Raw genomic sequence first — 16,776 nt, 5'->3', positions numbered from 1 at the left:
CAGGAGGAAATAAATGGCCTGTTATTTAAAGGTGCTGAGACCCCCCAGCTCCCAGTGCCTTCCCCAGGAGTTCGGGGAGCTCAGCGCTGCCCCACTTCAGGCTGCCAGGGTTGAAATTTTTGGCCCATGTATCTTTAGAGATGAAATGTAACTGATGCACTGATCACTGGTAGTGCCAGTGTCTTGTGTCAGCAGTGGCCTTGTATTGATGCAGGCAGAGATTTCTGGACTGAGTTGTGCCAAGCTTCTGCTACAGAAGTGAACGCGCCAAACAGCCTGAACAGCTGTTTCCTACCTGCCTGTGCACACACCCGAGTCCCACCTGAACAAGCTAAACACTTGCAAAAGAGGACAGGCCTGTGTCCACAGAAATACACCAGCAGAGGACGTCCTGCTTTGAATGCATGCTGTGCCTTGTAACAGGCTGTTTTCTTGTCACCTCATGTTACAATATGCCTCCTGGATCCCACTACATTGTCCTGTCTTCTGAGCCAAGCTGAACGTTTGCTTGAAGCCTGGAACTCGGTGACATGTTCCCACGGTCTGCAATCTACAGGGAGCTCTCCACATCATGCCTACGAGGCTGAAGAAGCACATTACCCTGGGGGCTGAACGGGTTCCCTGGGACGCCACGCAGTGCCTCATCACTGCCCCATACAGCTGCTACTGTGCCGGCAGCAAGCCATTTGCCAGGGCAGGGGCAGGAACAGGATGTGCGCAAGGCATGGAATAGCTCACGGCTCTCTCCAGCCTCTCTCTCCACAGGCCATTGCTCTCGAGGGCTCTGCTCTGTGAAAGAAGCGCACGTCATCACTGACAGAGACTAGCCAGCCAAGGCTGGGACTCACAGACACACTTGTGAGGCAGCCACAGGGCTGGACAGCAACTTTCTGAGGGGTCAGCTACTAAAACAATCCCAAGCATGATTCATGCCCAAGCGGTCTGCGGGTTTGGGATTAACAGCCAGGTCAAACACCGCCACGTGAGGAGCAATGCTTAAAGCCCTGTACGATCAGAAAACGTGCCAGAGCCATCAGAGTCTGAGAACTTAATCCCAGAGGAGATCATTACCTCCCCTAGTATGACCCGTTTAGCACCAGACATGGAATGTCACCCCTGTTCTGAGCCCAGAAAGGCTCCAGTCTGGGTCTGAAGACACCAAGAGATGGAGAATCCCCCACTTCCCTGGGGAGTTTGTTCCACTGGTTATTCCTCTCAGTGTTAACTCCACACATCACAGACGGGTGTTTAATGAGAAGAACCTCACCTTTGTCTTGTGTTTGGCTTGGTGGTGGGTAACACCGTGTTTCCCAAACACTTGGTGGGAATGTTGTAGATGAGTTAAGGGCCTGGTGCAGAGCCCCAGGGACAGCGGGTAGGGGGGAGCGAGCCCTCCCTGCCCACATCCCACAGAGGCAGATACTGTCCCAAAGAGCTGGGGCCAGCTCCCTCCTCTGGGTGATGTGACCTAGCGCAGGGCCAGCATTAGGGGTCACAAGCAGGGCAATTACCCAGGGCCCCACACCACAGGGGGCTCCATGAAGCTAAGTTATATGATCTGGCTTCAGCTTCAGCCCCAGGTGTTGGGGCTTGGGCTTTGACTCGTTAGTTTCTGCCCTGGGCCCCAGCGAGTCTAACGCCAGCCCTGACCTAGCACACAGGTTCGTAGTGCCACTCGGACAGAGGGGCGGCTGGCCCAAACCCCAGTGGCACTGGGACCCTGGGTGGCAGGCTGTAATGTCTGGCCAGCCCTGTGGCACAGGAGCTGCTGCAGGACGAGCATAGGGCGCTCAGCCTCCAGCCCTTCTCCCCTGGGGCCTCCCTTCTGCAACAGGCCGGGATTAGGATTGTGGTGCTGGAAAAAAGACAATGCGGTGGGTGAATCCCCTTAGTAAAAAGATGCAAAACTCTGTGCCAGAGCCAACCTCCCTCTCGTCTCGGGAACCTTAAGGACTGAGGGCACTTTGCAGTCTGGGATGGTTTCTTCCTCTATTGCCAGGGCGTCTTCCTTCCTGTCAGTTTGTTTAGCAGGTACAGAACGTCTGCAAAGTCTGCCTCTCACACTGCTAGAATGGGGCCTGTATTGGAAAAATGGCACTCAGGGCACGCTGCACTGCAAAGTACAAGCCGCCCATCCAGGCAGCCCAAGCTGCCACACTGCTGCTCTTAGCACGCGAGCTCGCTCTGGGCTAGAGCGTCTGTCTGGCTGCGCTGGCACGTAAACACACCCTAAGCCTCCTCGTAAGCCTGCCAGCTGTTCTTATTAGCCAAGAAAGAATCTGCTGCCTCCAGTTTACTGAACGCCACCTTCACTCAAATTCTGTGAAATCTCTAACTCCATATGACATGTCTGCTTCCCCGTGACCTTTCAGAGACTCCCTCAAAGCGAAGAGATGCCGCTCCTCCAGCGTAGTCAGGGGCTATAGAGCTGGTATAGAACACAACCGCCAGATACACATTTACAGCCTTCAGATCCCATGTATTTGGAGCATATGTTTATGGTCCATCATACTGCCGGGGAGCGCCCCCTTAGCTCCTTTTCCCATCATCCCACCCAACTCAGCATACTCTGAATGGAACAGACAAATAATAATCACATGAATAGGGCGAAGTTTCAAAGCCGGGCCTATCCCACTCGAGAATACTGCCTCCTTCCGAGTGACAAACCAGTTTTTCACGACACCTGCTGACATAGCTCACCACATGCTGGTAAAATTTCAATGAGCAATAATCACGCCTCAGCTTAACCTCACAGACTGTGATTCTTACTCAGACTCATTAAAAGTGAAGCTCTGGCTCCTTAGGTCCCTGAATTCTACTCATGTCTCCGCCCTGCACAGACGCATTCCTTCTCCCTGCTGGGTAGCGGATCAGAGCTGGCAGCACGCTTCGGTGCCTCCTCTATCACCAGTCCTTGCTCACCAACGCAAAGAGACTCTGCAGAGTGGCTGCGTGACCCAGGGGATGAGAAATGGGTGATAGAGTCTTTTGGCTTTACATCAGCCATTTTGAATCTGGACCAGTTCAAAGGTGACCAAAAGGTGTTAACTTGGGAAGAACTGAGTTTGGTGCCTCAAGCCAGGTGCTCCTGGACAAGCATCCGTGACATCAAACCAGCACCACAATCAGCACTAATTGTCACCTGCTGGCAGAGTCAGTCAGACAGCAAAGGGGTGACTGGGATGGTATCCTGTACTGCGCCCTCCTCCAAGAAGCCCACTCCTTCTCACTCCAGGTGGGAGAAGGAAGATTAGGGTTAGAAGAGACCTCACGAGGTCACCGAGTCCAACCCCCTGCTCAAAGAGCCCTTTGCAAGCGGGAAGCTTTGCACACCTCTGCAGGGGTGTTATTTCATCTTGACATCACCCTTAACTTGGCAATACCCTCAACGCTCTGAACTTCCCACATTCTCTCGCTGGGCAAGTCTCCCCAGCGCAAAATCAACCACTGTATTGAAAAAAGGTGTCTGAGCCCAAACCAGAGTCTAAGAGTTGCGCAAGTTCTACTACTGCATACAGTGGCCCAGACCCTTCCCCCGTTTAAATCAGATTAACTCCACTGAAGTGAGAAATGTAAGGGCTTGTCTACACTTAAGACTAGAGCTGTCAAGTGATTTAAAAAATTAATCGGGATTAATCACACTGTCACACAATAACAGAATACCTTTTATTTAAATGTTTTTGGATGTTTTCTACATTTTCAAATATATCGACTTCAGTTACAACACAGAATACAAAGTGTACAGTGCTCACTTGATATTTATTACAAATATTTGCACGGTAAAAAACAAAAGAAATAGTAACTTTCAATTCACCTAATACAAGTACCGTAGTGCAATCTCTTTATCATGAAAGTTCAACTTACAAATGTAGAATTATGTACAAAAAATAACTGCATTCAAAATTAAAAAATGTAAAGCTTTGGAGCCTACAAATTCACTCAGTCCTACTTCTCGTTCAGCCATTCTCTTAGACTAACAAGTTTGTTTACATTTGCAGGAGATAATGTTGCTCTCTTCTTGTTTACAGTGTCACCTGAAAGTGAGAACAGGCGTTCACATGGCGCTGTTGTAGTCGGCATCACAAGATATTTACATGCCAGATGCACTAAAGATTCACATGTCCCTTCATGCTTCAACCACCATTCTAGGGGACATGCATCCATGCTGAAGATGGGTTCTGATCGATAACAGTCCAAAGCAGCTTTCTTTTTTGGTGGTTTGGGTTCTGTAGTTTCCGTATCAGAGTTTTGCTCTTTTAAGACTTCTGAGACCATGCTCCACACCTTATGCCTCTCAGATTCTGAATGGCACTTCAGATTCTTAAACCTTGGGTTGAGTGCTCTAGCTATCCTTAGAAATCTCACATTGGTGTCTTCTTTGAATTTTATCAAATTTGTCAAAGTGTTCTTAAAATGAACAACATGTGCTGAGTCATCACCCGAGACTGCTATAACATGAAATATATGGCAGAATGCTGGCAAAACAGAGCTGGCATGCAATTCTCCCCAAGAAGTTCAGTCACAAATTTAATAAACACATTTTTTTAACGAGCACCATCAGCATGGAAGCGTATCCTCTGGAATGGTGGCCGAAGCATGAAGGGGCATACGAATGTTTAGCATATCTGTCATGTAAATACTTTGCAATGCCAGCTACAAAAGTCCCATTCAAATGCCTGTTCTCCCTTTCAGGTGACACTGTAAGTAAGAAGAGGGCAGCTTTATCCCCTGTAAACGTAAACAAACTTGTCTGTCTGAGTGATTGGCTGCACAGGGAGTGGGACTGGGTGGACTTGTTGGCTCTGAAGTTTGACATTGTTTTGTTTTTAGTGCAGTTATGTAACACAAACGGTTCTACATTGTAAGTTGCACTTTCACCACAGAGATTGCATGACAGTACTTCTATGGGGTGAACTGAAAAACACTATTTCTTCTGTTTATCATTTTTACAGTGCAAATATTTATAACAGAAAATAATATACACTTTGATTTCAATTACAACACAGAATACAACAGATATGAAAATGTAGAAAAAATATCCAAAATATTTAATAAATTTCAATTGGTATTCTACTGTTTAACAGTGAGATTAAAACTGCGATTAATCGTGATTAATTTTTTTGAGTTAATTGCATGAGTTAACTGCAATTAATCGACAGACCTATGTAAAACACTACAATGGCGCCGCTGCGCCACTGCAGTGCTTCAGTGTAGCCGATCCCTGTGCCGACAGGAGGGATTCTCCCATCAGCGTAAGTAATCCACCTTCTCGAGAGGCAGTAGCTAGGTCGACAGAAGAGCTCTCCTATCAGCCACGCACCATCTACATGGGGACTTAGATTGGCTTAACTACACCACTCTGGGCTATGGATTTTTCACACCCTTGACCAACATAGTTAAATCAAACTAATTTTCTAGTGTAGACCAGCCTTAGATAACAGAGCTTCTGATGTACACCAGCTGAGGATCTGGCCCACATGGTTTGCCTGCTTCACTATGCTTTGGTGGCTGCAGTTTTTATCCCTTACATTTTGCAATGAGGTCTCAGGAGAGCAGAGAAAATTAAAAAACTAAATAGTAAATAAGATGCTACCCCAATCCAATACACCCCCCACACACACACAAACACCGCCATGCCCCCCCACAAAAGCTGTTATTAAGTTTGCAAATCCAAGCACTCAAAGGTTAAGAAATCCCAGAATTATTCTGTGCCCTTGCGTATGTGCATTACAATACAGCCTTTAACTATACAATAAGACTCCACCAGGGGCGACTCTAGGGATTTTGCTGTCCCAAGCACAGCAGGCAGGCTGTCTCCAGCGGTTTGCCTGTGGAGGGTCCGCTGGTCCCGTGGCTTCAGAGGACCTCCCGGCGGACCCTCCGCAGGCATGCCTGAGAGAGGTCCACCAAAGCCGCGGGACCAGCGGACTGTCCGCAGGCAAACCACCAGAGGCAGCCTGCCTGCCACCCTCGCGGCGCCGGCAGAGCGCCCCCCACGGCTTGCCACCCCAAGCATGCGCTTCGCGTGCTGGGGCCTGGAGCCGCCCCTGGACTCCGCCCCCCTCTCTGAGCCTCTCTCATTCAGTGCACTGAATTGAGCAAAGCCCAGAGGTGAAACAATGATTGGAGATAGCTTGCAATTTGGTGAAATCTCAATGGATTTACATGGGACTTGCAAAAGGCACCTCATTGGCCCTAGGACTATTCCGCAATCATGGTTGGAAGACCTGCTGCAAACCAAGGAGGTACAAGAGCTCTTTGAAAAAGACTGGAAGATTTCTCACAATTGAAAAGGCTAGGCAATGTAGATGTGATGTGTTTGTACCCCATCCAAGAGGCAAGAGCCCATGGAAGATAGTTAAAAGCCCCAGACTTCACACTGGGTGCGAAGGGAACTCTGGAGCAAACTCAGTCACTGCTATTGGATGTACTGGTGCAGCTCTTGGTTGTGATGCGGCAGGGCAGGGTGTGAGCCCAGAGCCTGGCCCAGCCCTGTAAATCACCACCAGCACTGCACACATAATGCAGACACCTGGGGCAGTAAATCTGACCATGCTGCAAATGAAGCATCAATCAGCTTCACTAGCAGCTTCTGAAAGAAAGTTAAACTCATTAAACTGTCAAATGTCTTTTTAAAAATACTGGGCATCGAGCCAGCCCCTGTAAAACATTGTTAGACTGACAGACAGACAGGTCTCTGTGAGAACCTGCAGCCAGGACTGCAACCCCCAAGTCATGCTTGTCAGCTGAGAACATGCATTTCACATGAAGTAGCTTCAGACTCTTCTGCCACAGGGTGATATGGAGATTCTGAGCATTTCAAGCCATAGAATAAAGAAACTAGGACAGCGTCTAAGTGATGCAGACCATAATAATACTGCTATTCGCATTCAGAGTACGTCCTACACTTCCAAAAACGTAACAAGAACTTAATGGAAAAGTGGCTCCAGCAAACGTCTTTCCTGGCCTGCTGCTTACAAGTGACTCAGCCCAGACCCCACCTGAGTCATCCCCTGCCAGGTGTGAAAAGAGAGCTCTCTTCCACCCGCAGTGCCATGACAGTGCACACGCTCACTCGCACCACGGTTACATCAGCAGTCGCATGGGATGAGACACACCTGGCCTGGGCCAGGCTGATTAGGGCTGAACACCTGAAAGAAGCGATGCCCCCGTACACTGGGCCTTTCTTGGAGGTGTAAACCTGAGGCTGCGGGCAAGGTCTCAGCCTCCATGACAGCAGTATCGGCGCTGCCCAGTGCTGAGAGGACCAGGCACTCAGCCTGTATTGAGAGGAAACAGCCCCATGGTCTTTCCCCCTCAGAGTTGCATTCTCAGGCCTCTCCAGCGTCCTGCTTTAGTCCCAGCGTTCCCTGGGCTGTCACCGCTTTAGTCCCAGCGTTCCCTAGCATGCTAGGTGTCTCCCCCTACCCCTTCGCCACAGGGCAGACTAAGGGGTGAATTGATCCCAGTGTCCTGCTGGCAGAGGGCTGCTCCCGCCAGCAGCCGAAAGCAGAACGAGACCCAGCGGCAGGAAGCTGAAGCTAGACAACTGACTAGAAACAAGAGGGTTTAGCCCCTGGATCAACTCCCCATGGCTGTGATGGATTCACCACTAGTGAGCTCTTTCAATCAACAGTAGGCGTCCTTCTCACAGCTCGGCTGGAGCTCAGCACGGGAATCCTGGCTGGATCAGACTGGCCCCTCCTCCCAGCCCCCCTCAATACGCTAGCTGAGACGAGTGGAGAGCAGGAGGACCAAACTGCAGAGCTGCCATGGTGGGGGAGAGATATTCACACAGCGCAAACGAAGCCTCAGCAATTCATGTGTCCGCTGCTCATCGTGGGTCTGCATCCCACACTTGGGCCTTGGCGGGCAGACAGACGTGCGCCCTCGGGCCCAGGGACATCCCATCCCCATCTCTGGCACCAGAGGGAGGGGAGGGCCTCGCATCCCCCAGCAGCGCTACAGAAGAGCACTGGGTGTTACGCCAGGGCCGGCCTGGATGGGTGCCCCAGGACCCACAACCTGCTCCACAACCTGCACTGCTTGTCTAGCAAGTGCCCCTCAAGGGCTTTTATGATTCACAACCTGAGTGACTGGCTCATGCTTCCTGCTTCAAGCCCACACGAGGAATCTTCAGAGCTGGAGCTGCAACCCTGCTGCTTCGGGGCCCACCACCCAGCAGGGGCAGCTTTCAGGCCATGACAACTCGGCTCCTGCTTGGGCTGATCAGTCATGGACTGGAAGCTTGTTCCTGCCCTGGGATCTCCTTGGGCTAGCGGTACTATGTAGAAGTGTCATCCCTAGAGGCCTCCCAATAGTTTTCAGAGGCAAAGCGACCTATTGGGGCTCCCCAGCCAGGAGAAGTACATCTACTTGTCATGGAAACGAGTTACCCACCTGCTGCATGGGGAGTCGGGGCTGGCGGAACAAGCCACGTTCTGCATTTGCTCCCAACACCTGGGTGCTGCACATGCACAGGCAAAGAGACTGCACTGGCAACTGGCCCTGGGTCTTCGGCGGCACCCTTGGTCCCCAGAGCCCTACTGACCCCTCTGCTCTCAAAGCCAGCATGACAGTGAGCCTCCCAGCCAGGAGCCAACTGCGTTTAAATGGTCACAAAGCCCTCGCGTGTCCCTCTGGATCGGACACAAGGCACGTGACTCCTGGCACAGAAAGGCTGCCCAGTGCTGGTCTGCAGAGAGAGGCCAAAACCAGCTGTGCTCCTTTGCCCGAGAGGGGCAGTGGGGCACAGCCCCATTTACACCAGCCTGGTCCCTCTCTGGCGAGAGCCTGCCCCAACCCCGGTCTCTGCTCATCCCTGCACTCAGCTGAGGAGCTGCATATGGAAGGCCACTCCCTTCATTATAGCAGAGATCAGCTCAGTCCAAGGCACCATTCTCCAGCCAGAGTAAGCAACGAGAGCAGTGTTATAAATGCACTGCCACCTGGAGCTTCCACGCTTCTCCTCACGGCAGCAGCAACAACAGACCCCAGATCCTCCTGCTGCCAAAGCACTCTGACATTTGAACTAAAGCAGACTCTCCCTTAGCACTAGGCAACACAGGGCCCATGACACACAGCTGGCAGTTCTGATTCTGCCCAGGACAGGGTAGTGGTGCATGCTTGGTAACCAGTTCACTACAACAGTGTCAACACGAAAGAGCTTCAGTCTCCATAGGAACATAAGAACAGCCACACTGGGTCAGACCAATGGCCCATCTAGTCCAGCATCCTGTCTGCCGACAGTGGCCAATGCCAGGTGCCCGAGAAGGAATGAACAGAACAGGGCAAGTATTGAGTGATGCATCATCTGTTGTCCATTCCCAGCTTTTGGCAGTTAGAGGCTAGGGACACCCAGAGCATGGGGTTGCATCCCTGCCCATCCTGGCTACTAGCCACTGATGGACCTATCCTCCATGAACTTATCTAGTTCTTTTTTGAATCCTGTTATAGTTTTGGCCATTGCAACATCCCCTGGCAATAAGTTTCTCAGGTTGACAGTGCGGTGTGTGAAGAAGTACTTCCTTATGTCTGTTTTAAACCTGCTGCCTATTAATTTCATTGGGTGTGTTATGTTCATTCTTGTGTTATGTGAAGAGGTAAATAACACGCCTCTATTCACTTTCTCCACACCATTCATGATTTTATAGACCTCTATCATATCCCCCTTCGTTGTCTCTTTTCCAAGCTGAAAAGTCTCAGTCTTATTAATCTCTCCTTAAACGGAAGCTGTTCCATGCCCCTAATAATTTTTGTTGCCCTTCTCTGTACCTTTTCCAATTCCAATATATCTTTTCTGAGATGTGGCAACCACATCTGCACGCAGTGTGCAAGGTGTGGGGCTGCCATGGATTTATATACACACATTATGATAGTTTCCGATTTGTTGTCTATCGCTTTCCTAGAGATTTCTAACGTTCAAGTAACTTCTCTGACTGACGCTATACAGCTCAGCAAATGTTTTCAGAGAACTATCCACAGCGACTCCAAGATCTTTCTTTAGTGGTAACAGCTAATTTAGACCCCATCATTTTATATGTATAGTTGGGATTATGTTTTCCAATGTGCATTACTTTGCATTTATCAACATTGAATTTCATCTGCCATTTTGCTGCCCAGTCACCCAGGTTTGTGAGATCCCTTTGTAGCTCTTCTAAAACAGCTTTGGACTTAACTATCTTGAGTAATTTTGTATCATCTGCAAATTTTGCCATCTCACTGTTTACCCCTTTTTCCAGATCATTTATGAATATTTTGAACAGCACTGGTCCCAGTACAGATCCCTGGGGGACACCACTATTTACCTCTCTCCATTCAGAAAACTGACCATTTATTCCTACCCTAGCTGTCTGGCATGTTGGTCCATTCTGCACATGACATGCGGTCTGTTCCTCACCTTTCCTTGTTCCCTGCATGCCTCTGCCCACCCCAGCATCACTTAACCACTCCCTCCATCTGGGGATCACTCAAATCAATAGGTACATTGCGTTGTGAAACTCTGCACTGGAGCCAGCAGCTCAAACCATGCTCCGAGCACCGACAGAAACCTGCGTGTTTCAGAGCCTTTCCGACAAGGTTTCTAAGGATGTGACTGTCTCCAGTCTGCACTTTTCCTTCTCTTTTGTTAATGGCAAGTGACAAATCATCGCTAGCTGACCAAAATGCCCACAGGAAGGAGACTCGGGCTTCAGGAACGTGATAAGTGACTGACATGTCTGGCCGCCAAGACATTGCCCTTTGCATTTCACTCCCACCTCTACGAGGGAGAGGGTGCTTGCAGTTTGCCAAGCTGCATGAAGCACGCAGGCAGGATTTAGGCTGGGTGGAGGCCTGCAGGCTCAAGTGGCTTTGCCTCATCCTTGGAGGGTAAGTGCCAGCTTCACAGGAAGCCGGTGATGCAAACCAAAGTAAGAAGCCAATTTCAGAGTGACAAGAATTCACAAATGGGAACCATTACCACGGCGCCCATTCCAAAGGGCGTACAATCCTATGCAGCCAATGGTCCATAATGAGACCACCTTACCCTTCCTACAGGAACCATGCCAGGAGAGCCAAGCACACTGTCTGGCACTCGGCCACTGCGGCAGGGAAACCTTCCAATCAGAGTCCTGGCACAGCTCCAGTGCCTGGGAGGAGGGGGCAACAATGGTTGCAGTCAGTTCACCTACAGTAGGGTACAAAATCAGCCACCAAGCGACGGACTTCCCCTAGTGCTGTTCTGATCCATGAATTCAACAAATACTCAAAGGCTCCTGTGAAAACCATCTCTGGGGGTTGGGACTGCAGCATTGCAAGCCAAACTGAGGCTTCCCGGAGGGCAGGTGGGATGTACCTGCTTCTCAGATGGAGGAGGACAAAGCAGGTGGGAAGAAACACGAGAGAGCAGCCTGCGGGGCTGTAAAAAAGCAGGTCTTTGCTGGTTTGGAAATTAACAAGTATCAAGGACAGATTCCTGAACTCAGCCCCCATCCACTGTCCTGTTCTGCCCCACACTGGGTGCCTGGCCAGGCCAATCCAGATTCTGTAACCACACTGGGCATTACACAGATTCACCTTATCTCACTGACTATTCAGCGAATAGAAAGCCCACCACAAAATAACCCAAGACAGCCTCTTTCTTCCGGAAATCCTCCCCCCACCCCCCACCCCATTCTGCATGCCTCTTGGTGCCAGTGGGTTCAGACCTGCACCAGGAAGGTCTTGGGTCAGCCTCCTGCCTGACAGTATGACCCTCCTCGACTAGGCTGCGCTGAAAGGACAGCCCAAAAAACAAAGGAAGGATGCCAGCGTCTGCTCCATTTCCTCCTTGTCTGGAAAATAACAACTGCTCATATAACTCCTGGCACTGCAAGATACACTATGGGCTCAGGCAAGTCACCCCCTCTTATTAACTCAGCTATACTGGGCTTTATGGCCAAACAGAAACTTCCCTGAGCGTATTTCAGAGCCCCTGGCTTACAGCCGATCATTCACAACAGGTACGTGGGCACTGCGATCAGAGGCATGACTGCAGCGCAAGCAGACATACCGAAGCCAGCTTTGGTCTAGGCAGCGAAGCCGCAGCAGCAGCTGGTGTACACCCCAACCCAGAACATGCGCGCCAGCAGCTGCTGCCAGGTGATTTGGATCACAGGGGAATTGGGTGTCCAAATCCCTTAGACAGCTTTGGACACCTCAGCCCTGCCCTAGTAGAATAAAGCTTCCCCATGAGAAGCCCTGGGAGCTCTGTCCCTGGGAACTCTGGCTAGCCAGGACCACCCTACACTGGCAGGCAGTTGGGCTAGACGACCTAATAGGCCTTTCCTGTCACTGATGCGAATGTTGATTCCCAGCCCCCTGCTCTAACCACTGCAGTGCACTCCCCACCATAGCCAAACACAGCCTAATGGCCCAACTCAGCAGAACACTGCCATGTGTGCTGAACTGCGAGGGGACAGCAGCCCCCCTGAAGCCAGTGGGCTCCTCACATGCAGGTACCTTGCTGAATCAGGGATGCAAAATGCAGTGAAGGCCCCAAAATACCCACATGGTCTGTGATCATCAAATTCTGACCCAAACATTCATTAATGCGTCAACAACTCAGCCACTCTCCCAGGTCCGGCCCCTGCTGAGAGGAACAGGAGTCTTAGCAGGAAGGGAGGACGGAGCAGGGACACAGCGAGTTACAGGCTGAGCCTACAGAGAAGATGGGTCCCAGGAGAACTACCCACAGGCTGCAGAGGAAGGAAAAGGCTGCAGCTAAGTGAGCCAAGCCTCTTTTCCAGGGCTGCTTTGTTTTCCTGTAGATTTATTGCTGTCCCCTGGTTCCACAATAATGCAGAGAGCGAGGCATGATAAGGGGAGATAAAGACAAAATCAATGACCATCAATCAACAGAGCTTTCTGATGGGAAAGGAATGCACTAATCAATACTCTGCTCTGCTCCCAGCGTCTGCTCACATGGAGCCAGCCAGACAGGGGCCATCAGCTACCACAAATGTGCTGTGTCCCCATTTGCTCGTCAGCCAAGGGCAGGGGATGGAAAAGCAGGAAGTTAATGCAGCTGGAGAGTTTGAGATATTGTCGGAAGCAGAGATGGGGCCAGGGCAACCTCCTGCTCTATACTTCTTTGCAGCTCAGGGCTGTTCGACTACTTTACTTCAGTTTCTTTCAGTGAGCTCCAGGCATACTAAGGAGACTCAGACATAACACAGCAGCGTCCTGACATGCTGACTCAACCCACAAAATCACCAGCGCTCTGAACACACACACATCCTCGCCGCTGTCCCAGAACGCTCACCTGTGGGCATGATGCGGTGCATGGCCACTGACAGGAAAAAGATGGAGTCGCTGTAGTAGGACCCGGACCCAGCACTGAAGTGTTTCTGCATGGCCTCAACTACTGGAAACAGCTGTTCTGTCAGCATGTCCACGTCATGGAATGTTACCTGGGGGAGAGACACAAACCACCACAGGGCTCATTGTGCGCAGCAGACGATACCCGCCCTGTGCTGGGCACATTCGCTGGTGCTTAATACTGAACCATGTAAATTATTTAGTTGGACTCCAGATGTGGTCAGAGCCCCCTCTGGGCTAGGCACTGCACACACACAATAAGCAACCCTGACCCAAGGAGTTTATAATTTAAATAGATCAGATAGGGCAAGGGACAGTTTATCACCATTGTTCAGATGGCGAAACTGAGGCTCACAGCAATTAAGTGATTTGCCAAAGGCCACAGAGGTAACCTGGGGCAGGGCCAGGAGCTGAACCCAGATCCCCGGAGCCCCAGCCCAATGCTTTGATCACAAGCCCAGCGTCCTCTAACATTTCAGTACAAGACTTCATGCAGGGAAGGACGGGACACCGCATGCTAACCAGCAAATAACAGAGGGTCCAATAACTGCGCTAGTAGATGGTCAGAGCCTGGGGCACAGGCAGCTTCCTCGGGTTTCTGACACCGCTGCGGATGCAGTGAGAACGTGCTATGGCCAATGGGCCAAACTTGCTCATATTTAAGCCAGTGGCAAAACTCCCATCAATGTCAGTGGTTAGGGACCTGAAACTGTCACCTTGGGAGATCTCACTATAGCCACAGGTGGTCAGCAGGGGCCTGATTCCACAAGGTGTTATTTGCACACCCTCACCTGCAAGTTCTCTGCAGCAGGGACTCTGCCTCCGTCTATGTTTGCACCGTATCTCGCACATGGAGGGCACACCCCATAAATGCTAACAAACACCCACAACCATCATCCGTGAGAACAATTCCCACCCAGATCAAAGGTAACACCTCACTTTTCCCAGGCTGATCTCTCAGTACGCTTTATATCTCCATGACCCCACATGACAGATTCTCCTGCTGCGCTAGTTTGCTGCCAGGGCTTGGGCATTCACGAGGCCAAGGTGTGCAGCCACTGCATGGTGCATTGAAAGAAACAAAAATAACTGCTCTCTGCTAGTGCTTCCGAGGGGCCCAGGACATCAGTGCCACAAACCCGCCTTGTGTATCTGTTTGCTGCTATGGTGCAGAGCAGAGGCTGGTTTAATACTGGACTGAACACATCACGTCACAGACACTGCACTCTCCCCTTCCCTTCCCAGGGCTGGTTTCTGTGGCTGGACATGCAGGGAGATTGTGAGCCTTGCACAGACAACGCTGTGGCCTGCCACTTGTAAATACCATTTCAGCCTGGAACACTTGGACTCCCATGATGCTCTGTGGCATCCTGCTGTGTAGAGAACTCTTTCAAACACATGCTGTTTAAAACCCTTCTTGCTGGTGACACACAACATAATTAAACAAATGCAAAAATAAAAATCTGGTTATTTTCATGAGCTACAGGAAACCAAAACAGCAATGCACCCACATGCTGTACTGCCCTCTGAGAGGCTAGAGACTAAACAAATGAGGGCTAACGAAGGGGCTGTGCCAAGAGGAGCATGTGTTCCCAGATGTATTTCATCAGACAGTAGCTACTGACATTTTACAAGCCCCTAATTTATTCTGAGATGCAACCTAAGTTGACACACAGTAACTTCTATGCAGTTCAATGTTCATTACCCAAATGCAATACTATGGGTTACTGAGTCATGCCAGATACCCAAGGGAATGTTCAGGGTAATTAACAGACATCAGGAACATGACCCTGTTGCTGATAAGAGAGTTTGGGATCTCTGAAGCCTGGAGAATCAAGGTCACACTGTATTCTGCTGGAAAAGTTCTACCCGGACACTGGCTCTTCAGTAACGTTAAACACAGCCAAATCCAGAGAGCACAAAGGGTCTGCACTCCGTGGCTCTTCTTTCCCAGACATTTCCCACACATTATTGTCTCACCAAAACATCATCACTAGAAGAGCTGCAAATTCTAAACTAGACTCAGAGACCAAGCCTCAAACTGATTGATGGGTTTTACTTCTATCCATCAAACCAAGAGGTAATTCATCCATAAAAGGGAAAAGTCTCTGATACCCGGGAAACGCAGTAACTGACACCACCATCTTCTACTCTTCTGCAAGACCCATTATATAACAGTGATGTCAGGGAAGAGCAGCAAGGTTTAGCTCTGCATACGGACCTTCCCTCCCTGTCGTCTGCTTTTATCTCGAAGTTGAAGTTTTACCTTGACTGTGGATGTTACCAATGAACAGCGAATAGGGAACTCAAATCACAAGCTGGCAGCACTGCTGCCTAAAGACAGAAGAAAGTGGTCTGTTAATAGGGTACCAACTTCTCCTTGAGTTTCCTCTAGGGCAGGGATATTAGCAGCATTTAGGATGACCAGACAGCAAATGTGAAAAATTGGGATCGGGGTGGGGGGTAATAGGAGCCTATATAAGAAAAAGACCCAAAAATCGGGACTGTCCCTATAAAATTGGGACATCTGGTCACCCTAGCAGCATTCCCCTCTCCAAGCCTTGTCAGACATACATCAAGACTTCTCAGACACTGTCTACATTAGGAAAATGACACGTGGTGGACAACAGCTGCCAGCCACAGGCCATGTTCCTTGTGCAGAGAATACTCTAGTCCCTGTGTCTACACAGAGAAACATAGAATCACAGAATATCAGGGTTGGAAAGGACCTTGGGAGGTCATCTAGTCCAACCCCCTGCTCAAAGCAGGATCAATCCCCATCTAAATCATCCCAGCCAGGGTTTCATCAAGCCTGACTTAAACACCTCTAAGGAAGGAGATTCCGCCACCTTCCTAGGTAACCCATTCCAGGGCTTCACCACCCTCCTAGGGAAATAGTGTTTCCTAATATCCAACCTAAACCTCCCCCATTGCAACTTGAGACCATTAATTCTTGTTCTGTCATTGGGTATCACTGAGAACAGTCTAGATCCATCCTCTTTGGAACCCCCTTCAGGTAGTTGAAAGCAGCTCTCAAATCCCCCCTCATTCTTCTCTTCTGCAGACTAAACAATCCCAGTTCCCTCAGCCTCTCCTCATAAGTCATGTGCTCCAGCCCCCTAATCATTTTTGTTGCCCTCCGCTGGACTCTTTCCAATTTTTCCACATCCTTCTTGTAGTGTGGGGCCCAAAACTGGACACAGTACTCCAGATGAGGCCTCACCAATGTCGAATAGAGGGGAATGATCACATCCCTCGATCTGCTGGCAATGCTCCTACTTATACAGCCCAAAATGCTGTTAGCCTTCTTGGCAACAAGGGCACACTGTTGACTCATATCCAGCTTCTTGTCCACTGTAACCCCTAGGTCCTTTTCTGCAGAACTGCTGCCTAGCCACTCGGTCCCTAGTCTGTAGCAGTGCATGGGATTCTTCCGTC

At 50.1% G+C, this 16,776-nt stretch overlaps 1 protein-coding gene across 10 annotated transcripts in view; it reads right to left on the bottom strand.

Annotated features, from left to right (window-relative positions):
* Positions 1–16,776, bottom strand: part of XXYLT1 (xyloside xylosyltransferase 1) — a 95,855-nt gene that overhangs the window by 62,005 nt on the left and 17,074 nt on the right. For 8 of the 10 annotated variants that reach the window (XM_032778130.2, XM_075069039.1, XM_032778132.2 and 5 more), the window contains 2 exons: positions 13,283–13,430; positions 739–789 (listed from right to left, as the gene is read on the bottom strand). In XM_032778130.2, coding sequence (XP_032634021.1) covers positions 739–789; positions 13,283–13,409 — 178 coding nt within the window. In that variant the 5' untranslated portion in view covers positions 13,410–13,430. Of the gene's footprint in view, positions 1–738; positions 790–13,282; positions 13,431–15,453; positions 15,479–16,776 lie in introns of those variants that run through there. The other 2 variants (XM_075069040.1, XM_075069035.1) reach the window with 2 other exon arrangements.

The sequence above is a fragment of the Chelonoidis abingdonii genome, chromosome 8, assembly GCF_003597395.2.
Source record: "Chelonoidis abingdonii isolate Lonesome George chromosome 8, CheloAbing_2.0, whole genome shotgun sequence".
In the NCBI taxonomy this organism is placed as follows: Eukaryota; Metazoa; Chordata; order Testudines; family Testudinidae; genus Chelonoidis; species Chelonoidis abingdonii.
Note: the sequence above shows the minus strand (reverse complement) of the source record. Positions and strands in the feature narration are given on the sequence as shown.